This window comes from Microtus pennsylvanicus, chromosome 5 (assembly GCF_037038515.1).
Source record: "Microtus pennsylvanicus isolate mMicPen1 chromosome 5, mMicPen1.hap1, whole genome shotgun sequence".
NCBI lineage: Eukaryota > Metazoa > Chordata > Mammalia > Rodentia > Cricetidae > Microtus > Microtus pennsylvanicus.
Genome location: NC_134583.1, coordinates 75,350,976 through 75,371,474, shown reverse-complemented (window position 1 = coordinate 75,371,474; position 20,499 = coordinate 75,350,976). Strand labels below are relative to the sequence as shown.

Below are 20,499 nucleotides of genomic sequence, written 5' to 3'. Positions count from 1 at the left end.
CTATCCTTCCTGCCACTCCCCTTCAGTTTTCCCCATAAAGTGATAAAGGGGGCCCTGGTTCTTTAACCGGATGACAGTATAGCCCTGTTATTGAGAGTCTGATCTTGCTGATTTTGCTACCTTGCCTAAAAATGCCTGAAGATGAGGATAAGGCATGTGATGGTGTCAATAGCCTGAGAAAAGGGTCACCTCTTCAACAAGAGACTCAACAAGAGCCAGACTGTCTGCTCCTTGGGGAACCTGGTGTTACCTGCAGTTATACAGTAAATGTGACCTGTACAAAACCATTTAAGGAGAACTCTCTGCCATCAAAGGGGATGATGCTGAAATCCCCACCTGTTTACTCAACCGTAGTAGGTGGCCTGTTGCAGTCTGCCTCAGGAGAGCTACTGAGGGTCGTTTCCTCCTACTTGGTACATGTGCCATAAGCCACCTTGTCATTTCAGCTGAAGCCTCCAGGGACTGCATGCAGACCCTCCAGCAATTCCTGTGACCTCCCAGAATTCTGTACAGGGACTGCCCCTCACTGCCCAGCCAACGTGTACCTTCATGATGGGCACCCGTGTCAGGGAGTGGATGGTTACTGCTACAACGGCATCTGCCAGACCCACGAGCAACAGTGTGTCACACTCTGGGGACCAGGTACGTGGCCGCTTCCAGTTCTTTAAGGGACAGTGAAGGACGTATGCTCTATGTACATGAGTCTGTCCTGGCTCCTGGGGGTATTCCTCCATGTAGGCCCATTCTGCTCTGCAATGAGGTTCAAACTCTGAGACGGGAAGTCTGCTTCTGCAGGAGGCGTGGCCACGGTGACCCATCATCCGGGCATAACTCTCACAGTGCACAGTCACTCCCATGAGCAGATGCAGCCTTGATCTAAAGTCCCATTAAGGTTCTAAAAATGCAGATTAAATCTTAGGGCCCTGCCTGTATATCTCTTTGGGGCTCCCCTCTGAAGTCAGATTCAGGGTCTCCTAAGGCAGCCTAGACACTGGAGTCTTACTCCTTAAAAGCCTCACTACCCCAAACCTCACTACCGGGGGTTCTCAGTACCTAAGGACCTCACCCTGCCTTGCAGGCCTCACTGTCCCGGGGGTTTATCACTCTAACCCTTATTACTAGGAGAGCTTGCCACTCCGGGGAGGGCCTCATTACCTAGAAACCATTCTGGATCTACTTCATTTACAGCTCCTGGGATCCTGGCTAAGAATCCCGCTGGGGATGTTTTCTGAGTGTGTTACACTTCTTTCTTTCCATTGAGTTTGGCTGAGTCCTCACTTACAGCTAAGAGATGACCTCAGACCTGGCCAGAGGCCCCAGCGCCAGCAAGGCCACTATGGTCAGCCAGACTCAGACCTCAAGCTAAGCCAGCTCTGGGGGAAACCAGAAACTCTCTATAAGGCTCTGGTTTCCAGAGGAATAAGGGGAGTCAACCAGAGCAGAAAATGATGCCCAAACACTGAAGCCTGGTTTTAACTGCTGTGGGTACAACTCCCAAGCCTGGAGAGTTCTCAGTGCCCAGCAAAGATGGCCCCTCACTTGGAGCTTTCTGGGGAAGAAGAAAGTGTGGGCTGGTGGCTCCCATAAGTGGATGTACCCTGGACAGGTAGAATAAAGAGTCCTGAAACTCCCAGTCCTTCACACTTCCTCTTTCGAGTCTCAGTGCTGGTCCCTCACCTGATGCCCATGAGATTCTTAAGACATAGGTAGGATACCACCGTTACAGCGACACACACCAAGAGACGTTTGTTATACACGTGTCAAATGGCCATAGGACTCCGAATGGGTTAGAGAGTTCAGATACCTTGTAGCCAACCAAGGTCAGTTTAGGACACGGGTTTAGTGCAGCAGGCCTCAGACATCTCTGGTGGCCCTTCCACTCTCCCAGCTCTTCTACCGGCAGGAAGCTCCCATAAAGTTACAGTGGCTTTTCTGGTGCTCCCTTTATGGGAGCTGGCCTTGGCCTGTGGAGCTTTTCAGTGCCCAGCTGTGCTATGAGACCTGGCCCCAGCTCCGGCATGAGCTCAGATGGAACAGCACAGCATTCCCCAAACCATTGTGCTGTGTGGCTCTGCTGGCTGTCATGGTGACCAAAGCAGGTATTTATCCGTGGGAAATAAAAGGAAGGGGAGACACACAAACAGAGATTGAGATCCGTGAGTTCTGATGTCAGTAAAGTACTAATCGTGGGTATTTATCAGGGAAGCATGAGGACAAAGTCCTGATCCATTTTTACATAAGTCTATGTAAACAGCCAAGCAGGGCAGCACAAGCTTGTAATCCGAGCTCCAGGGACATAGAGACAGCGGATCCCTGGGGCTTGCGCTAGCCAGGCTATGCAGTCACCAAGCCCCTATAGGAGAGAGAACCTGTCTCAAAACTGAGGTCAAGAAGTGACAGAGAAAGACAGCCAACGTTGACCTCTGCCATCACATGCATATTCAAGGGGCAGGGCCAGGGAATGGGGACAGAGTTGTGTGCTCACTAGACATGCAGAAGCCAGCCTGACTGACAGATGGGCTTCTCAGAAGCAAGAGCATCCACCTTCTTGAAGGCCCCCCATCTTGGTAGCTGAAACTGAAGTCTGATAGCATTATAATCTGCACACTGTCCTGAAGAGGGGGCATTTCCCCCAAGAGCCCCCCCCCACAGACACACTTAGTTCTTCTCTCTCCTGCCCACCTTCTCCCTGGTGCCTGGGACAGGTGGAATGGTTCTTTGCACTAGGTGCTAAGAAAATCAGGGAGTCCAGGTCTGGGGAACCACCTCAGGCAGTGACTTCATGGGTTTCAATGTGCCCCCACCAGACCTTTCTCAACACAGTTCGTAAAAGAACATCCTCAGCAGAGAGGGGACAGGCAAGGCCTCTGTGACTGAGACCATGACTTCTTTGCCACCCCTCACATTATGTCATGGCCCTTTCTCTCCATACCAGTGAGACTATCTGGTTGTTGATGACACTTTGAGAGTCACCTGTGGTCAGGGCCTTAGCAACTCGTGACAGGAAAAGTCACAGCTTCCGTTTCTGGAGACCAGAGTCCTCCAATCCAGGTGCTGAGAAGACATAGCACATCCAGAAATGTGGGGGAAGAATGTTGTCTCGCTGCCTTTTCCAGCTTTCCAAGGTTACCAATGTCCTCGACTCCCCGCCCCTCCTTCGTCAAGGCCAGCCGTGCAGTTGTCTGTCCGGCTCCTCTGACCTCAGCTTCTGTAGTCTTCTGGCTCTGCTCCTCCTGTTTCCCTTGCAAGTACCCATATGACTTAGGCCCACCCAGATCTCCATCTTTACCTCTTCCCATCTCAAGATCTCTAAATGAATGTCTGCAAAGTCCCTTTCGTCCTGTAAGGTAACACACTGCTGGGGTCCAGGCTGGAGAGAATGGGCTGGTGTTGAACACTGAGGCTGAACCACTCTCTATTCCTTCAGAAAATTTCTGACCCTTCTTGGACCTCAGCTGTGAAGTGGAATGAGCATCCTACCTACCCATGCATGTAACATGTTCTGTCTAGTAGAATGCACGTACCAACAGTCCTGGTGCTTGGCACCTGGTAAATCTAAACTGTAGTCAATGCAATGTGAGTGTGTTCTCAAGAGATGCTCAAGACTTTGTAGAAAGGCAAGATGCGATGGAGAGAGGAAAGACACCGCCTGGATTGAGGGTAGCGAGCAGCCAGGTTGAAGGAGTCTGAGAGATACTGCCTTGCAGTCATCATCCAGAAGAGGTGGTGTTTCTAGCATCCAGGATTGGGTAGAGGGTACAACGGGGTGGCAGGGCCAAGGCAGGAAGTGCAGCTAGTTCTATTTGTGTAGAGCTGTGACTTGGACGGCAGCAGAGACCCTCGTCTGTCATTCATTCTCTCATTTGTTAAGTATTTGCTGACGTCCTGCTGGGTAGGAGATGCTGACTCAAGAGCCTGCTTGTGCCAGAGGAATGCACTGCCTGTTCCCTGCATGCTTTTCTCGGGATGTGACTCCCTCTGTCCCATCCTCCCTACAACTACACTAAGCCCTTACCCTGCCCTGGGTGGATGTAGCCCCAGGGACAGAGGTGACTTCCTGGGCTGGGGCCCTGGCCAGCCAGATGTGCTGGGCTGAGAGCCTTAGAGTGCTACAGCGGTTGGTTCAAATGAACTTTCCATGATTCAGGAAGGAAGCCTTTGTCCAGGATACATTTGTGGTGTCTCATCTTCCCACTCCCAGATCTAGACCATGTTGTGTAAGGGTCATAGACGAGCTCCAGGGAATGGGGTCACTCAGAACTCTAGGGCTCCTTGAGTCATTGCTTGGATGGCTGTGCCTTTCGTACCCAGTGACCTGGCCAAGTTGTTGAGTCACATCGAATTCTCCAGTTACATCCAGGGTGTCTGTTACTCACGCCTCGGAGCTGGCTATCCGAAGCTGACCGGATAAAGCCCTTCCTTCCAGCTAGCTATTCCCTTCTGAGATGTGCCTGTCTCAGTCCAGCATTAGATTCCAATAAAATCCTCCTGCTTCCAAGTCTCCCTAGAAATAAAGGCAGAGAAGATTCAAAGCATGTGCCTGCACCTCCTAAGTGGCAGCGGGACAAACTTTCAGAAGACCTCTGTGGGGTTTGTTCATTTACTTGTGTTTTTTTTTTTTTTGATCTAATTAGTAGTAGTAGTATTGTTGATGCTCTCCCTGTTGGCTGGGGAAGTTTTCTTTTCCGACCTGATTTTCTACCACATCTCGCGGTTAGCGTGTGCAAGTTGGGGCCAGGACTTGACATCAGGTATCGTCCTCAGCCACTCCCCACCTTATTTTCTGAGACAGAGTCGCTCAAGAACCTGAAGGCTGGCTTGGCTGGACTGGCAGTCAGGGAGTTCCAGGGATCTTCCTGTCTCGACTTTCCATTGCTGGGATCACAGGCATGTTCCGCCAGACCAAGTTTTTTCCGTGGGTGCTGGGGTTCGGAACTCAGGTCCTCATGCCAGAATAGCCAATACTTCGCCCATTGAGCTGTCTGTCTCCCTAGCTCACTGTCTCAAGATTTTAGATGTTGGCATCCCAGACATAACATTATCTGCAGTTCAAATGGGTATTGAGCTTCTTATTCCAGTTCAGTCTTAATATTCAGGAAGCTTTTCCGTTGCCATGGCATGACCTTTATTCCTGCTAAAATACAGCTGGGGTTTTTCCTCCGGCTGAAGATTGCCTTTTAGCAGTGCTGTCTGCCAGAGCCACTAGCCTAGTGATGGAGACCATTAGACTGTTAACATCACAGGTATGTTACATGATCACCACAGGCCGAAAGTCACCAATTTTCCCTTGGGGGGCCCCCAAACTTGCTGTTAATGTCCATCTTCTCAGTCACCAGATTTATGCCACATCAGCTGACCAGATAAGTTTTAGGGGATCGTAAATATCCAGTGTTTATCTACAAGGCCGGTTTAAATGAGCCCGATTAACTTGAAATCCACTCAGGGCCTTGCATGTACGGATGGCCTACTGTAACTGATGGTTGCCAAGGGGAAGAAAGGATATTTTGCCAAGAGGCCTATTGTTGGAGAACCAGGAAAGCCTTGTTCCATCGTGTGAGAAGGAAATGATGGCATTTGTTCATTTGGGCTTCATTCCCTGGAAAAGGCAAAGGTGACTCGGAGAGAACGGAAGGGCAGATGCCACCTGCTTATGTCAGTGCCTTTGTTTGTGGGTTTAAGTGACAGGAGTTGACAAAGAGAGAGGAGCGGACTGGCCCAGACTAGATCAGCGTGTTTGCAGAAGAAGATCGTCTCAAGGAGAGGCTCAGAATGAGTAAACTTGGGGCTTCATTCAAAGCGCTGTTATCTTCACTTCCTCTTCAGAGGACACCATGACATTGAGAACTTCCAGACCCGGTTACAAGTGTGAGCCACTGTGCTCAAAGCCAAAACTGGTGATTAAAATGCAGAGCAGCGTCAAGACTCCCTCCGAAAGGCTCAGCTTTATCTCCTGCTAGTGGCCAAGCACTGAGCGTTCCCTTATTAAGAACTCAAAGGCTTTAATTGATGTAGCACTGGAGCGATAAGAAAACTGTTGCCGTTCTGTCCACGAGAGAGAGATGTGCAGCCTCTCACCTTCGTGAAAACACACAGTGCAGAATTTTTAAGCACAGCGATTTTAAGCCTGCATCTCTGCCTTTGCCGTACCTGCATCTCTGCTTTTCCCATGCCTTACATGCCAAGACCTTTCAAATTCTTCGCCATTCTGCCTCAGAGACAAGCACTAGCTGGCAGCTGGCATACAAAAGCCATGCCGAACACTAGAGTGTCACTCTCCGTATGGACTCAGTGAGAGGCTGAGAGTGTCAGCTCAGAAGGTCGTCTGTGATTTGGTTTCCTTTTTATCCCTTTCTCTTGATGATGGATCCTTTGAATGTCAAGATGCATCCCATTTAGAATCCCTCTGCCCCGCTTCTCAGTTTTCGGACTTGAACTTCACCTCTGAGAGAACAGCAATTTATCTTTCCCAAAAGCAAAGCCTCTGTCTTCATGCATGCAGCTTTACGCGGAGCGACATGACAGCATTTCATCTGATGCCAGGGAGCAGGTGAAAATCCACAGCTGCAGAAGAGAACCCTGGGGAGATGTGTGCACGGCCCTGGTGTTTCATTTGCTGAGCACAAATGGCGGCCTCTGGGAGTGTTGGAGATAGGAGGCTGGCCCGCTGGCCTTACGCTCATTTCTTCATGAATATCCTGCTCTTTGCAGTCAGTAGGCAATATATATGGTAAATACAAGGAAGATTCATGAGAGAAAGAGGAAAATGAGCAAGGATTATGCCCAGCCAGCTCCACGAAAAGGGAGAAGCAGAAGAAGGCCCCGGGAGACCCAGAAGCCCTAGATCCATTTAGACCAGCATTGACCCTATCCTGTGAGATAGATTGCTCTGGCCAGAAAGGAGTCTTAAAGTCCATCCCTCTGGCACTGCATGCGAAAGTCAGCACTTCCCTGACCATGTAAATGGTACTCCTATAAGAAAAACATAATGTTCTCGGAAGTAGGAGTATAATAGATACATGAGGTACAACCGTCAAACAATCTCATGTCTTCTACACTGCGACTTATTATCAATAAAGCAGATTTCACGTCAGATCATCAGAGGAAACCAACCCCTCTGCACTGGTTCTCCTATAAAGGGAGTTACTCCATGGGAGGGTGTGGCTGCTGAGCTGCACTGGGGGAACAATGCTAAGAAGTGCCCATGAGCTCTAGCTGGGGACATATTGGTCCCAGAAAGCAGCCTTGCAAGTTGGAGGTAGTCAGATGAGGCATGAGAACTGGACTAAGTTTCAACCGTTCACATCATTGTAAGTTTGATTCAACTTAATCTTTAGCCTTGGAATCCCTGTTTCTTGCAAGGGGTATCCCCTCACCCCAAAGACTCTATAGTAGGAAACATTAGACAATTGGATGAGGACCAGCATTTCTCATGGAGCTCTGTTCATTCCTTCTTGCCTTCTCGTCCCACCCCCATCATTCAGTTAAAAGAGCAGCTTCGGGGTGTTGATGGGAACTGCCAGTCTGGGACTGCTGGAGGATGGAGAAGGGGAAACATTCTGTGCTCTCCACAGATAGAAACACAGAAAAAGGTACAGGGTGTGCTAGAGAATCGTCTGGGCCATGGTCAGGTGCCTCTTGTCTCCCAGTTTACAGTAGCAGAGGAAGTCATGGCCCTGCCCTCTTCCACGTGTCCATTTCCTTTGCCTCATCACAAGTCACTGCTAAGGTCATTGACAGAGACACATCCTGCTTACACATGTGTCAGCAGCAACCTGTGACACAGAGCCTCCTGCTCCTTCAGCGCTTCCTGGTAGAGACACAAAGTTAATCTCAGCGGCCTATATTGTTCGAGCTGCTGGAGAAAAAACTATATTGGCCAAATTTCTTGAAACTTGTTATCTTAGAAACTGACATCTCTTTACAAGTCATTTGGGAGGGGGTGGCATGTTTGTGTGTTCATATGCTTGTTTTTTGTGCATGCGGGCAAGATATCTCATGTCATCCCCAGTCTTTATTTTCTGAGATAAACTCTTGCTAAACCTGGAACTCAGCAGCTCAGTTAGACCTAATGGCCAGCAGGTTGTAGGCATCCTCCTGTCTCTACCTCCTCAGCAGTGAAATCATGTGTGCGTACCTGGCTTTGTACAGGGATACTGGGGATCTGAACCCAGCTCCTGAAAATCACTTTACCAATCCAGCCATCTATCCAGTCCCTCTCTAAATGTCATCTTTGGGGATTTGTTTTTGTCTTTCTTAGGAAGAGAAGGGTCAACAAAAAGGCATAAAACTACCTAGTGCCTCTCTGTAGTGTCTTTCCATTGGAGGAAAATCCCTCTAGACACACACAGACTCTATGCGGGTATTGCCCAATGGTCAGTATCTAAGAAGGAAGCAGGGACCAACCAGCATCATAGGCAATCAAGCTGTTCTTCAGAAAAGGGCTGGTGGACACAGACTCAAGCAAAGGAGATGAGACTCTATGGGAGAAAGGGAAGGTGATGCTGCAGAGACCAAGTGGTCTTCCTGCAACACAGCATTAGTTCCAGTTGGGACTGGTGTGCCTTAGCCAGGAGCTCCAGAAGACCTGCCTAAAATGCTTACTAGGAGGAAAGAAAGGAACGTGCCAAGTATGGTGGCACACACCTTTAGGTCCAGCACTTGGGAGGCAAGGGCAGGTGGATGTCTGTGAGTTCAAAGGTCACCCAGTCTACATGATGAGTTCCAGGAGGACCTACATAAGAAGACCCTGTTTCCAAACAAACAAAAAGCAAACCAAGAGGAAGCAGAAGGTCTGGAATGGGATGACTAGTCCAGAGGTCTAAAGCAGGCTCAGGCCTATCTCACATGGAAAGAGGGTGACAATGGCGAGCTGTGTGCTTTTGCTATTGAACAAGGCAGCCATTTCTGCTAGGAGCTGATAAGGGAGCAGCACAGGTTAAAGAACAATAGGTATCGTTGCAGAGGAGGGAGGAAGTCCTGGCCTAGGACCAAATCTGATTGGAATCTTGATTGCATTGTCACCTTAGAATGCCAACAGAGACTCCCTGGAGCTGGGAGCAGAGAATAGGGCAGGTCGGGCTTTGGGAAGTCACCTCCTAGTGATTGAAAGTGCTGTGAAGGGAAATGTCCAAACCAGATGCTGGAAGGGGAGGCAGGCCAAGAGCTAATGGCCAGGCTCGGTTTGGCCTGCCCCATTCCTCTGACACCCTCACTGTTACCAACAGATACCTTTGAGGCTGCCGTATAAGAGCCCTCCAAAGCTTTCTCCCTTAGCCCTCAATTCCTTATTCTCTTTCCCTGGCAAAAAGAGGTGGTCTTAACAGGGGTCAATCCATGATCCACAACCATCAGGGCATATCCTGCTGTGTACTCTGAGAACAATCTACGTAGAAATGACCGTGCCCTGAAGATGGTGCTTACTCTTGGAGCTCTCTAGGACTGAAAACAAAAGATTTCTGCATCCCTCTCACTCTCCCTCCTCCCACCTTCCCACCCCACCCCCCAGCACACACACACACACACACAAACACACATTAGCCATCTCTACTCCTTGGAGCCTGCCTAGCTTGTCTTTTCTCACCGGAATTGAGTGGGATGTTGCTACAGAGAGTAGCTTCCCCTTGTCTGCAGCCAGCCGGCCAGCCAACTCCTTCCTGCTCCTGACCAGATCCGATTACACAGTCCAGCCTAATCTCTTGAGAGTCTGCGCATGCCTTGGGTCCCAAATCGAAGCCTACAGCACAACACAGAAAAATGAGTGGGCTGGGCCAGAAAAGGATGCCAGCTGTAGGTCCTCCAGGTTGGCAGCAGCCCCCTCCTGAGCCATCTGGGTACCGCGTGCCACTTCTCCACACATGGAATACCCTTCCCCTTATCCCCAAAGCCCAGTGCTGCTCAGAGGAAATCAGAGCAGCAACGAGGAAGGTGCCGTTGTTCTTCTGTTCCAGGTGCTAAACCAGCCCCTGGCATCTGCTTCGAGAGAGTGAACTCTGCAGGGGATCCTTATGGCAACTGTGGCAAAGACTCCAAGAGCGCCTTCGTCAAATGCGAGATGAGGTATGAGGCCACATTCCCTGCCACCGTGGCGCTGAGCCCATACACATGGCAGAGGCCACCCCACACCGGCCCTGTTCTGAGCTTGTGTATTCTTACCCTTCCAGAGATGCCAAGTGTGGAAAAATCCAGTGTCAAGGTGGCGCCAGTCGACCAGTCATTGGTACCAATGCCGTTTCCATAGAAACAAATATCCCACAGCAGGAAGGAGGTCGGATTCTGTGCCGGGGGACCCATGTGTACTTGGGCGATGACATGCCAGATCCAGGGCTCGTGCTCTCAGGAACAAAGTGTGCAGAAGGAAAAGTAAGAACCCAGTTCTCACTTGCATCCTAATGTAAGTCTGGAGCACAGCCACGGAAGAGCCTGCTTAGGAACTAGGGGAGGGGACCAGTTGCTCTTCCTAAAGCTCCTCAGAATATGGTCTCTGGAATCCAACTCTTTGTACCTAAAAGAAAAAGTCAGCCACACTGAAGTCCCAGTCTGACCTTTGAGAAACGAATTAGGAGACCTGGGGTTTGTTTTCTCCCTGTAGGAGAAAGTATTTCTTCCCCTGGGCTTCAGGGAGACCTCCTGCCAGGAATTGACCTCAGAAAGAAACACAAGAAACAAGGCAGTGGAGCATCTTGCTTTGGGGAAGTGGCAGAGCTCTTGGGGGCCTGTTCTCGCCTGGGCAAAGTGGGAAGTCAGCGGCATCTTCAGAGACTCTGTAGAGAAAGGAGGGGCACAGAGTGGGGGTCAGCTGAGAGACAGAAGGGGGTCCTTTGGGAGAACAGGGAGGAGGAAGGCTGAGATGCTTTTGGAGTTAAAAACAAAACTAAACATTTTAAAGGAAGAAGCAGGACTTTTGAGTTCGGCCACACTGGTTTATATATGGGCACGTGTGCAGATATGAGTGTGGGTGGCTGAGCACTGCTGACAGAGACAAGGCCATGCAGCAAATAGGAGCCTCTACAGTGCCTAGATAAACAGTGCCCTGGAGAGCATCCCTGTGGATTCTTTGTGTCACCAGTGACCCCAAAGCCCTACGCAAAACTCTTAAGAAAATCAGTTCTCACTTCCACTGAAACCATCTTCTCGATATAAAAGAGCTCAATCAATACTGTTCACATTGGACAAGTGTCAAATCCTCCCCGATAGCCATATCTGGGGTAAACAACACAAGTTATTATGCTCCATCCATGCTCACGAAAATGAGAGCCTTCTCCAAGTTTCCATTGCTTTCTCTTTCATGTTATGTATGGAGGGTGTGTCCATGTTTGTCTGTGACCTGCGGCAGCCAGAGATCAACCTCTGGTCTCTTGCCAAGTGACATCCACTTGTTTTTAATAACAGTCTCTCACTGGAACCCAGGGCTGCTAGTTAGGATGTCCAGCAAGCTGCAGAGATTCACCTTTCTCCACCAGCACACACGACCATGCTCGGGTTTCTGTTTCCGTTTTTGTTTTTACATGGGCTCTGGGGATTGAACTCGGGTCCTTAGGTTTGCACAGCAAATATGTTGCCAACAGAGCCATCTGTCAAGACCCCCTGCTTTCTCTGTTTCGTGTGCCTGTGTAAGGGTGGGGAGCAGAGGTACTGAGGTATGTGCTGTGTCTCCCACAGATCTGCCTCAATCGTCGATGTCAGAATGTCAGCGTCTTTGGGGTTCACAAGTGTGCAATGCAGTGCCATGGCCGAGGGGTAAGTAGGATTTGCCACCTCCACTCAGCCAGCCCACAGCACTAATAGTTTGCAGCTTTTCTGATGGATTTATTTTATATGCATGAATGTTTTGCCTGTGTGTGTGTGAGAGAGAGAGTGCGCGCACTGGTGCCTACAAAGGCCAAAGAGAGGGTCAGAGTCCCCAGAACTAGAGTTACAGATTGTGAGCCACCATGTGATGCTAGGACCAAACCCAGGTCCTCTGCAAGAGCATCAAGTGCTCTTAACCACTGAGCCATTTCTCCAGCCCCTCCAACATCTCTCCTGTAGCTTTGTAAAAGTTATAGTAGACAGTGAGCACCCCCTCAACATTTTCTTCCAGAGGCATTAACTGGCTCTGACCTTTACATAGCAGGAGAAATGTCACTTTCATTTAACAAAGAAAATCAGATTGAGAGGTAATTATCTTTTGAATTAACATCCTGTGATATAAAGAAAGAATTTTGTCATCTTCAAAGTAATTTCGAAGCTAACCTTGCTTCACGAAGGGCCCACATTAGCATTTCAAGCAGGGCTGTCCCTCTTGCTCCCAACAGCCCAAATATGTCTCAACCAAGATACTTGCAAAAGGGATTAAAATGAGGACATCAGATCTACCGAGCACGTGTTCTTGAATGCCCTTGCCATGGGTTTTGACTACCACATGCCGCTGAGTTCTGAGAAGCTTTAGGGAAGAAAAGGACTCTAATTGTTTAAAACGCAATTTCGTTTTCCTGATGCAGTTCATTTTTTTTCCAGTGGGATTATATTAATCTTGATTAGTTGCACCAGTGGCTCATTTGTCCTCCTGGAGCTTTTCTACGGAAACCAGGCTCTAAATTGTATTTTTAGACTATCTAGACACTTGGGATTATGGAGGTCTTTGCAAAATCACCACCATGCTGTAACCAGGACAGATTGCCGGGCCGCCTCAGACAGGCGCGTTGATGCTCTGTTCAGCTGACTCAGTATCAAATGGAATCTCTTCATGTCTTCATTGGATTATAGACTCCTCTCTAATGGCAGTAGATGAACAAGCCTGGCCCTTTTGTTTTCACGACGATGCCAAGGCCAGTGTGATAGTGAGGAGGTGTCCATAGTTACCTTGCTGGCTCAGAGAAAGTAGGGCAGAGGCCTCTCTTTGTGAGACCTGTGGGGACATGCTGATTTGGAATAGCCAGCTACGACTCTGTGTGGTAGTTCATCTCAATTGTGAACTTTGTGAGATCTAGAGTCACCTGGAAGATGGACCTATGGGCATACCTGTGGAAGATTACCTTCCTAGGTTAACTGAGGTGGAAACCATGCCCAGTGTGGGTAGCATCATTCCCTGGGCTGGGATTCTAGACTTTATATATAAAAAGGAGAAAGTGAGCTGAGCACAGAATTCATGGCTCTCAAATTCTTGACTGTGCACATGATGTGAGCACCTGTTTCAAGCTCCTGTCTCCATGACTCCCATCCATGGTGCACTTGGGACTGTGAGCCAAAATTAACTCTTTCTTCTTTAAGTTTATTATTTCAGGGTATTTTATTACAGCATCCAAAAGAAACTAAGACATTTTACTACAGGTAGCTGACCCAATCCCTCTATGATGAGACCAGGCTCACCACTAGTAACTCCAAGTAGGGAATCTGGACTGCAAATTCCTGCCTCAAGCTAAGATCACCCACACCAGGCAGGGTGTGAGTCTCCTGGGTGGTCTGCCAGCTGCAGCACCTTTGCCAGTATCGAGGATGTACCACAGACACTAGAGAGCAGTCTGTCCCACTTGCTCTCGGCCAGCCCAGCTTATGGTGGATATACAACCCTGCCATGTGAGCCTTGCCTCATCACTAAAACAAAAGAATTGCGTTAATCCATCCCTTACAACCCTTAGAAAGAACTCTGCAACTCGGTGGCCACAGGTGCTCTGCAAAAGAAAGAACCCTGATTAACAGGAGTGTCCTAGAAAACATCCCTGCTTCCCGCGGGCTCCATTGACTGTTTGTCTCCACAGAGGAAGCAACTGGACAAGTGCTTGGATCCTTCACAGAAGCCAGTTAGAGCAGGGAACCATGACAAGCAAGACACAGGCTGCAAATGTTTTGTTTGCCTTCAAATACTCAGGCATATTTGACCCCAGTGTTTTTATGCAGGCCCTAGAGTTGTTTACCAGTTCCACTGACTTCCACACAACAAGCGAGCCACCAAGAAATTCATCGCCTGTAATTTGCAGTGTTTAGATGGAAGGGAAATACAGATACCAGACAGTCATATGGGCTCCCAGTCCTTGATCTGGGCAGCTCTCCCCAGTCATCCTACCACTGTCCTGCCTCTCCCTAAACTGTCAGGTGGACTTCTGTTCAATGCTCCCAAAGCTTAGCCTCCTTTTCAGAAAACAAGCCATGTAGCTTGTAGCTCAGTTGGTGGAGTGTTTACTGAGCATGTGCAAAGCTCTGAGTTTGATCTCCAATACCTCATAAACTAGGGATGGTGAGGCACACCTAGAATCTCTCAGCACTCAGAAGGTGGAGGCAGGAGACTCAGAGAGAAATTCGAAGCCACTCTTACCCATATAGCTAGTTCAAAGCCAGCCTGGAATGCATGAGACCCTGTCGCAAAAAAAAAAAAAAGAAAGAAAATCTTCCGTTTTTCACACTCAAGATCAACTGGTTTATATCCAGTTTGGTGAGCTATGTAAACATCAACAGTGGATCCAAGCAGAGGAACCACTGTGGGTGACCCTTGGCGATTAGATGAACAGACTTCTGGGTCCTTCCACTGGAGCTCTGGTCTCCCATCAGAGTGCATTATCCAGGACCAACAAGGGCAACAGCACCCTTTCCTGCCATCTTCTTCGCAAGGAACACTTCCTCTGTCTTTGCCTATCATATATTGTGACAGGGAGCCAGGTAATAGCCACAAGGAGCTGAGAGAAAGAACAGGCATTTGGTAACAACAGTGGACTCCCAGGAATGTTGCCAGACCCCTGCGCACTTCCATGAGCATCAGAAATAAGAGGTCCAGCTGCAGACCTACTTCCCCACCCCAGACTGCTGGATCCTCCCTGAGCCTCCCAGAGAAGACAGATTTATGCATGGTCTTCTGATTCTGTGTCCCTAAGTGGGTTCCCCTAACCACCGAGAAGGGCAGCTCCACAGCTTTCCTGGGGAGACCAGGAAAGGGGAGCCGGCTGTCAACAGCAGCTCCTGAGCACAGGCAGGCTGTGCTGCTCTCCTCTCCACTGGTGCGATGCTGTCTCTCGGTCTCGCACTTACTGAGTCTACATGTGTTGCTGAGGGGATCTGGCAGAGTACCCTGGTTTTGTGTGTCCTGACCCTGTCCCCTCTGGATGTTTTTCTCCCCTTCTGCCCCAAAGGTGTGTAACAACAGGAAGAACTGCCACTGTGAGGCCCACTGGGCCCCTCCCTTCTGTGACAAGTTTGGTTTTGGAGGAAGCACAGATAGTGGGCCCATCCGGCAGGCAGGTGAGTGGAGCCTCGGCATCGCTGGGAGGGGATGCTGAGCTGCTTAAGGCCGTGGGTACTGGGCAGGCGTCCCCACAATAGGACTCTGGGTGCCTCTGGCCCAGCATGAACCTTTCAGGTTCTAAATGCTGGCTCCCCCTCAATGCAGGTAAGGCATTGTGTTGGCCATTTTCTCTCCCTGTGGCACTTTTCCCAGCTAAGGCAATGGCCACAGTGCACTACCAAGTGCGTATGAATGTCACTGGCACATCGAAGGATTTTGTAAAGGGTTGCTTTTGTGTGCTGCCACCCAGAGCATTTTAAAACTCTGAACAGAGGAATGATAGCATGGGGGGGGGGACAAACAAGAACAGCAAAAGTATGACAGCTACCTCTTAATAAAGAGAATGGTCACCACTAGAGAAGGCTCAGCTGCTAAAGTGCTAGCCACTTATACTTGAGTGTGGATCCACAGAACCCACAGGAGAAGTTGAGCATGATAGTGCATGTTTGTAATCCCAGCATTGGAGAGGCAGAGATAAGAAAATCCCTGAGAGGGCTAAGGTTGGAGCCTAGTCAATTGGGTGTTTATCTAGGGTGCATGAGGCCCTAGCTCAGTGGGTCACGACCCTTTGGGTTTGAGTGACCCTTTCATGGAGCTCACCTAAGAACATCTGCAATTCCTAGTGCTTGACCTGGCTCTTTGGAGCCCATTTCCTATGGAAGGATACCTTCCTCAACCTGGATACAGCAGGGAGGGCCTTGGTCCTGCCTCACATGATGTGACAGCCTTTGTTGACTCTCTCTAAGGAGTAGATGGGAGTGGGGGGAGCAGGAGGAAGGGAGAGAAAGGGAATTGGAATTGATATGTAAAATAAGATTGTTTTAAAAATAAAAAAGAACATCTGTAGATCAGATATTTACATTATGATTCATAACAATAGCAAATTACAGTTATGAAGCAGTGAAAATAATTTTATGACTGGGGGTCACCACAATATGAGGAACTGTAGTAAGGACGTGTAGCCTTGGGAAGGTTGAGAACCACTGCTCTAAATTTAATCCCCAGAATGACATACCTGTCATCCTAGCAGTGGGAATATAGAGAGCCAGGAGGATCAGGATTTCAAGGCTATCCTAGGCTACATAGCAAATTCCAGGCCATCCTGGACTCTATGAGACCCTGTCTCAGAAAAGAGTCATCTATAGAGAGATTGCAAATACAGAGAACTGGCTGTGCCAAGGCCTGGGGACAGGGTGAGGCAGGACAGAATAACAGTCACAACTCCCAGAATACAGATTGGACAGTAGAGTCATGGTACTTCCTGGAACACTGGCTGGACAGCTCAGCAGATGGCACTGCTATCTATGGCAACAGGCAATCCTGATGCCACTTAGGGTCTGGCAGGACTTTGATTGGATCACTTTAAGATGTAAGGTTGATGCAAGGGATTGAAAATAACCTCTTGAGATTCTTGCTGGTCATTTTTTACTTAGATGAGGCAACAGAGTTTAGCTGAAGCTCAGGGCTGCTACTAAGCCTAGGAGGAATGCCAGTTGACAAGAGCCCAGCAACGGTACCCTTCCAGTCATGCAAATGGCTGGAGGAAGACAGTACTGGTAGACCCCATAGGACTCATTGGCTGAGGACAAAGTACAGAACAGGGTGGGTGCCAAGACATTGTGCCCAGAGCTGGGGCAGCTGCTACTTGGATTAGCAGTAACTGAGTGCTGAAGGGAGACAGGAAGAGGGTAAATCTGGCTCCCCAGCAGTCTACAGGTACTGTTGAACACTTAGGGTATGCAACTCGACCTGAACATCCCTGGTCGACATACAGGCTAGTTAAGGGCTCCCTGTTTCCCAGGACTTCACCGTTCTGATGAGCTTCCAAGGAAGCCTCCTGTGATTCCTAGCACCTCCCGGATTGCCTCTGCGTATCACTGCAGTCAGGAGGTAGCCTGATGGATTACGTGTTCTCCTACCCACATGTGCTAAATAAAATGGGATCAAATTACAAAAGGAAAAAAATACTATTTTTTTTAAAATCTCAAACTAGCTTGAAATTTGCTCTGTAGCCAAGGATAGCCCAGAGCTTTTAATCCTCCTGCCTCTACCTCCCAAGTGCTAGGATCACAGGTGTGTGCACCATCACATCTGGTTTGTGGGGTTCTGGGGATCAAACTTAGAGCTTCCTAAATGTTAGCTATACACTCTATGAACTGAGCTACGGGCCCAGCCTCAGCTCCACAGGTAAAATTTCATGAAGCATGCACAGGCATTCTCCCAACAATAAGGAGCTTGCCCCCAAAGGCAGTATTAATCCTTAACAGACAGAAACCAAATCCAGGGTAACTTCATTTAGGGTGCTGGTTTTTTTTTCTTTTCTCATTCTCTAATTTGAGATGCCCCATGATGAAGTCTCAATCAAGAACAGATAAAGGGATGACAGATAAAAGTAAATTCCAACTGGAGTGTGAAAGCAGCCTAGAATCAAGGAGATGTGGGGAGGGGTCGAAGACGACCTTTGGGGAGCCCCCAATCCTGATAAGATGGTCCCCTGATACTTTGTGTGGCTCCAGAGTCCACTCTGCCTAGCGGAATCTGTGTGGTCCAACCAGGGTCCCACCTACCAGACCATGTCCCTGCACTAGCAAGTTCTCAGCTGTCACAGATGAGTAACGGTGGCATGGACCAGAACTCCAGCACGACCTTTGGAGAGAGACTAATTTATTAGGATGTCACTCAGGGATTTACGTGCAGTGGTTCTGTTTGTTCCTTTAGAGCTTGCTCTGCCATAAATGTCACAGTGCGATGTCTTCTGTATTTTATTGGAACGGCCTCCTCCCCTGAGCCAAATGTGTTTTGTTTCAGATAACCAGGGCTTGACTGTAGGGATCCTGGTGAGCATCCTGTGTCTGCTGGCCGCTGGATGTGTGGTGTATCTCAAAAGGAAGACCTTGATGCGTCTGCTGTTCACACATAAGAAAACCACCATAGAAAAGCTGAGGTATGTCCTCTCAAGATATGACGGCTTCTCGCCGCGTCACCCTCAGCCAGGGAGGGAGGCAGATTTTCTGGATAGTAACACTGGGTCTTTGGGTTGATTTGGTTTGTTTGGCTTTTGTAAATGTCTGCCGGGCCAGCTGTCTCTTTGACTCTCCCTTCAAACCCTGTGCCGTCCATCACATAAATAAGCAGGGTGCTGGTGAATTCCACGGATGGGTCTGCTCTCATCTTTGCGTTAGCATTTTTAACAAGGCATGCGGACCCTGGAATGTGTTCCTCAGATGGCAGGGCTTTGGGCCCCAATGTGCTGAGAGACTATTGCTGAAAGGCCAGCTTCATGAGAAACAGCCCCTGTGCATCCCCAGCTAAATCTCTATGATCTTCGGTTAGCTAGTTTGATAGGCCAGTGGCCAGAGAGCAGAGTTAGCATTCATGTTCAACTCATAGGCATGTTAGAGCTTTTTTTCCCCTGCATGATTGGCCATGGAGATATATAGATACAGACACACACACACACACATCAGCAGGAACAGGATATGAGGAATTGTAGCAAGGAGGACTAACCCTTGCTTAGCAAATGTTGGGTTGCCTTACAGGTGTGTGCACCCTTCTCGGACACCCAGTGGTTCTCACCTTGGCCAGGCTCACCCCACCCTCGGAAAAGGCCTGCTGATGAGCCGGCCACCACATCCCAACACCCCCAAGGTAGGTCACACAAGGCCGTGTTGTCCTGTAAAGGCATGGAGTTTTACATAACAAGGTTGCCTGGGAAAACACGGCTCCATCATGCCTGTGAAATGTTTAGTCAGCACACTTGGTTCAGCCATACCTCACTGCCCCTGTAATGGTCAGGGCCCAGAGGCAGGCCCCAGAGGAATCATCTGAGGTTCTCATAAGGCAATCAATGTCCCCATATTGTGTTGTATTTGGATACAAACCAAGTCAATCTCTGCAGTGACCTAGACCTGCCAGGCTCTCAGCAGCCACACTGGGAATGCAGCCAGAGCAGACTCCTGTTTCCAGGGGTCACCAGCTGTGCCTAGGTGAGTTTTCTGGCCTGGGTCTAAGTTCTGCTGACCTAAGTGTTGCCGAGGACTGTGGAATCCATGCCTACTCCATTCTTTTAAAAAGCTATATCCTTGTCCTTGGGTATCCAGTGTTTGCCCGAAGCCTCACTGTTTTGCTTATCCACAAGAATTCTTAAATATTGAACTCCATTATATGGAAGAGGGGATTTGAAGGCTGTACTGGTCCCCTGTCACTTCCTCCCTTCCTTTACCTGTCCATCCAATGGTTCTGCACACACTTCTATCCTGCTGTTCTACCTAAGGGCATGGGGCCAGGCAACTGTGGACTGAACCTCTGAAGCCATTAATTCGCCTTACTAAGCCGCTCATCCAGGCACTCTGTCATAGCAAAGCAATGTCTGACTGAGGCAAACTCGGACAAATTAAAACTGGGAGCAAGATAGGTGCCACAACATGAGAAATAACTGAAAAGAATATTATCACCAATGCAGCAGGCAATGCACTGTTTTACTTCTCTTGGTCTAAAAAGTAGAGGTTGAGCTTCTAAACGGGAAGCCATCGCTCCCAGTAAATGTGCCTCCCTTCGTCTCCAAACCTGGACCCGCCAGCTACAAAGGTGTGTTTTATGGGAACCAAAAGCAAGATCTAAACACTGGAAATGACCCAAAGGTCTATCAGCAGGTGAAAGGATTAACAGTGGCATATTACACAGTGGTTGCTACTCAGCAAGAAGACAGAGCCAGCCACCGACTCGCATGACCTCGGGGGCAAAGCTCAAAGTAGCCATTCCCAGCCAGAGAACCCAGGCAGAAAAGGAGCAGAGACTCTACAGTGCCATTTCTATGCAACTTTAAAACATAAAAACTCATTTAGAATGATACAAAGAGGATGCCAAGGTCTGGGGGGGGGGAAGGGCAATACGGAGGCAAAAGTGGCAAGGAAGCTCTTCTGGGTGATAGAGACCTTGTCATAATTGCTATAATAGTTCCATGGGTATGAACATCAGTCAAGTCAGGCATAGTGGCCCATACCTATAATCCCAGTACAGGAAAAGTATCTTCGGTTCAAATCACATAAACATGGATAGGTTTAAAAAAAAAAAAGCTGAGTAAAGAAAAAAAATCACTTAATTCAATTAACTGGGTATCAATCATACCTCAGTAAAGTTATTTATAAAAAGAAAGAATATGGGGTGCCAGGTCATGCTGCACCTGCTCTGGTCCTCCTTCCGAACATGAGGGAAGCTTGTCCAGAGATGAACACCTCACCTCCGGGGCA

General features: G+C 48.9%; 1 protein-coding gene across 1 annotated transcript in view; it reads left to right on the top strand.

Moving 5' to 3' along the window:
- Adam12 (ADAM metallopeptidase domain 12) overlaps positions 1 to 20,499 on the top strand; it is a 306,281-nt gene that overhangs the window by 267,885 nt on the left and 17,897 nt on the right. The window contains exons 14-20 of the mRNA XM_075972576.1: positions 447 to 642; positions 9,948 to 10,056; positions 10,161 to 10,359; positions 11,659 to 11,736; positions 15,099 to 15,207; positions 18,059 to 18,194; positions 18,790 to 18,898. Of these exons, the coding sequence (XP_075828691.1) occupies positions 447 to 642; positions 9,948 to 10,056; positions 10,161 to 10,359; positions 11,659 to 11,736; positions 15,099 to 15,207; positions 18,059 to 18,194; positions 18,790 to 18,898 (936 nt within the window). The remainder of the gene's footprint in view (positions 1 to 446; positions 643 to 9,947; positions 10,057 to 10,160; positions 10,360 to 11,658; positions 11,737 to 15,098; positions 15,208 to 18,058; positions 18,195 to 18,789; positions 18,899 to 20,499) is intronic.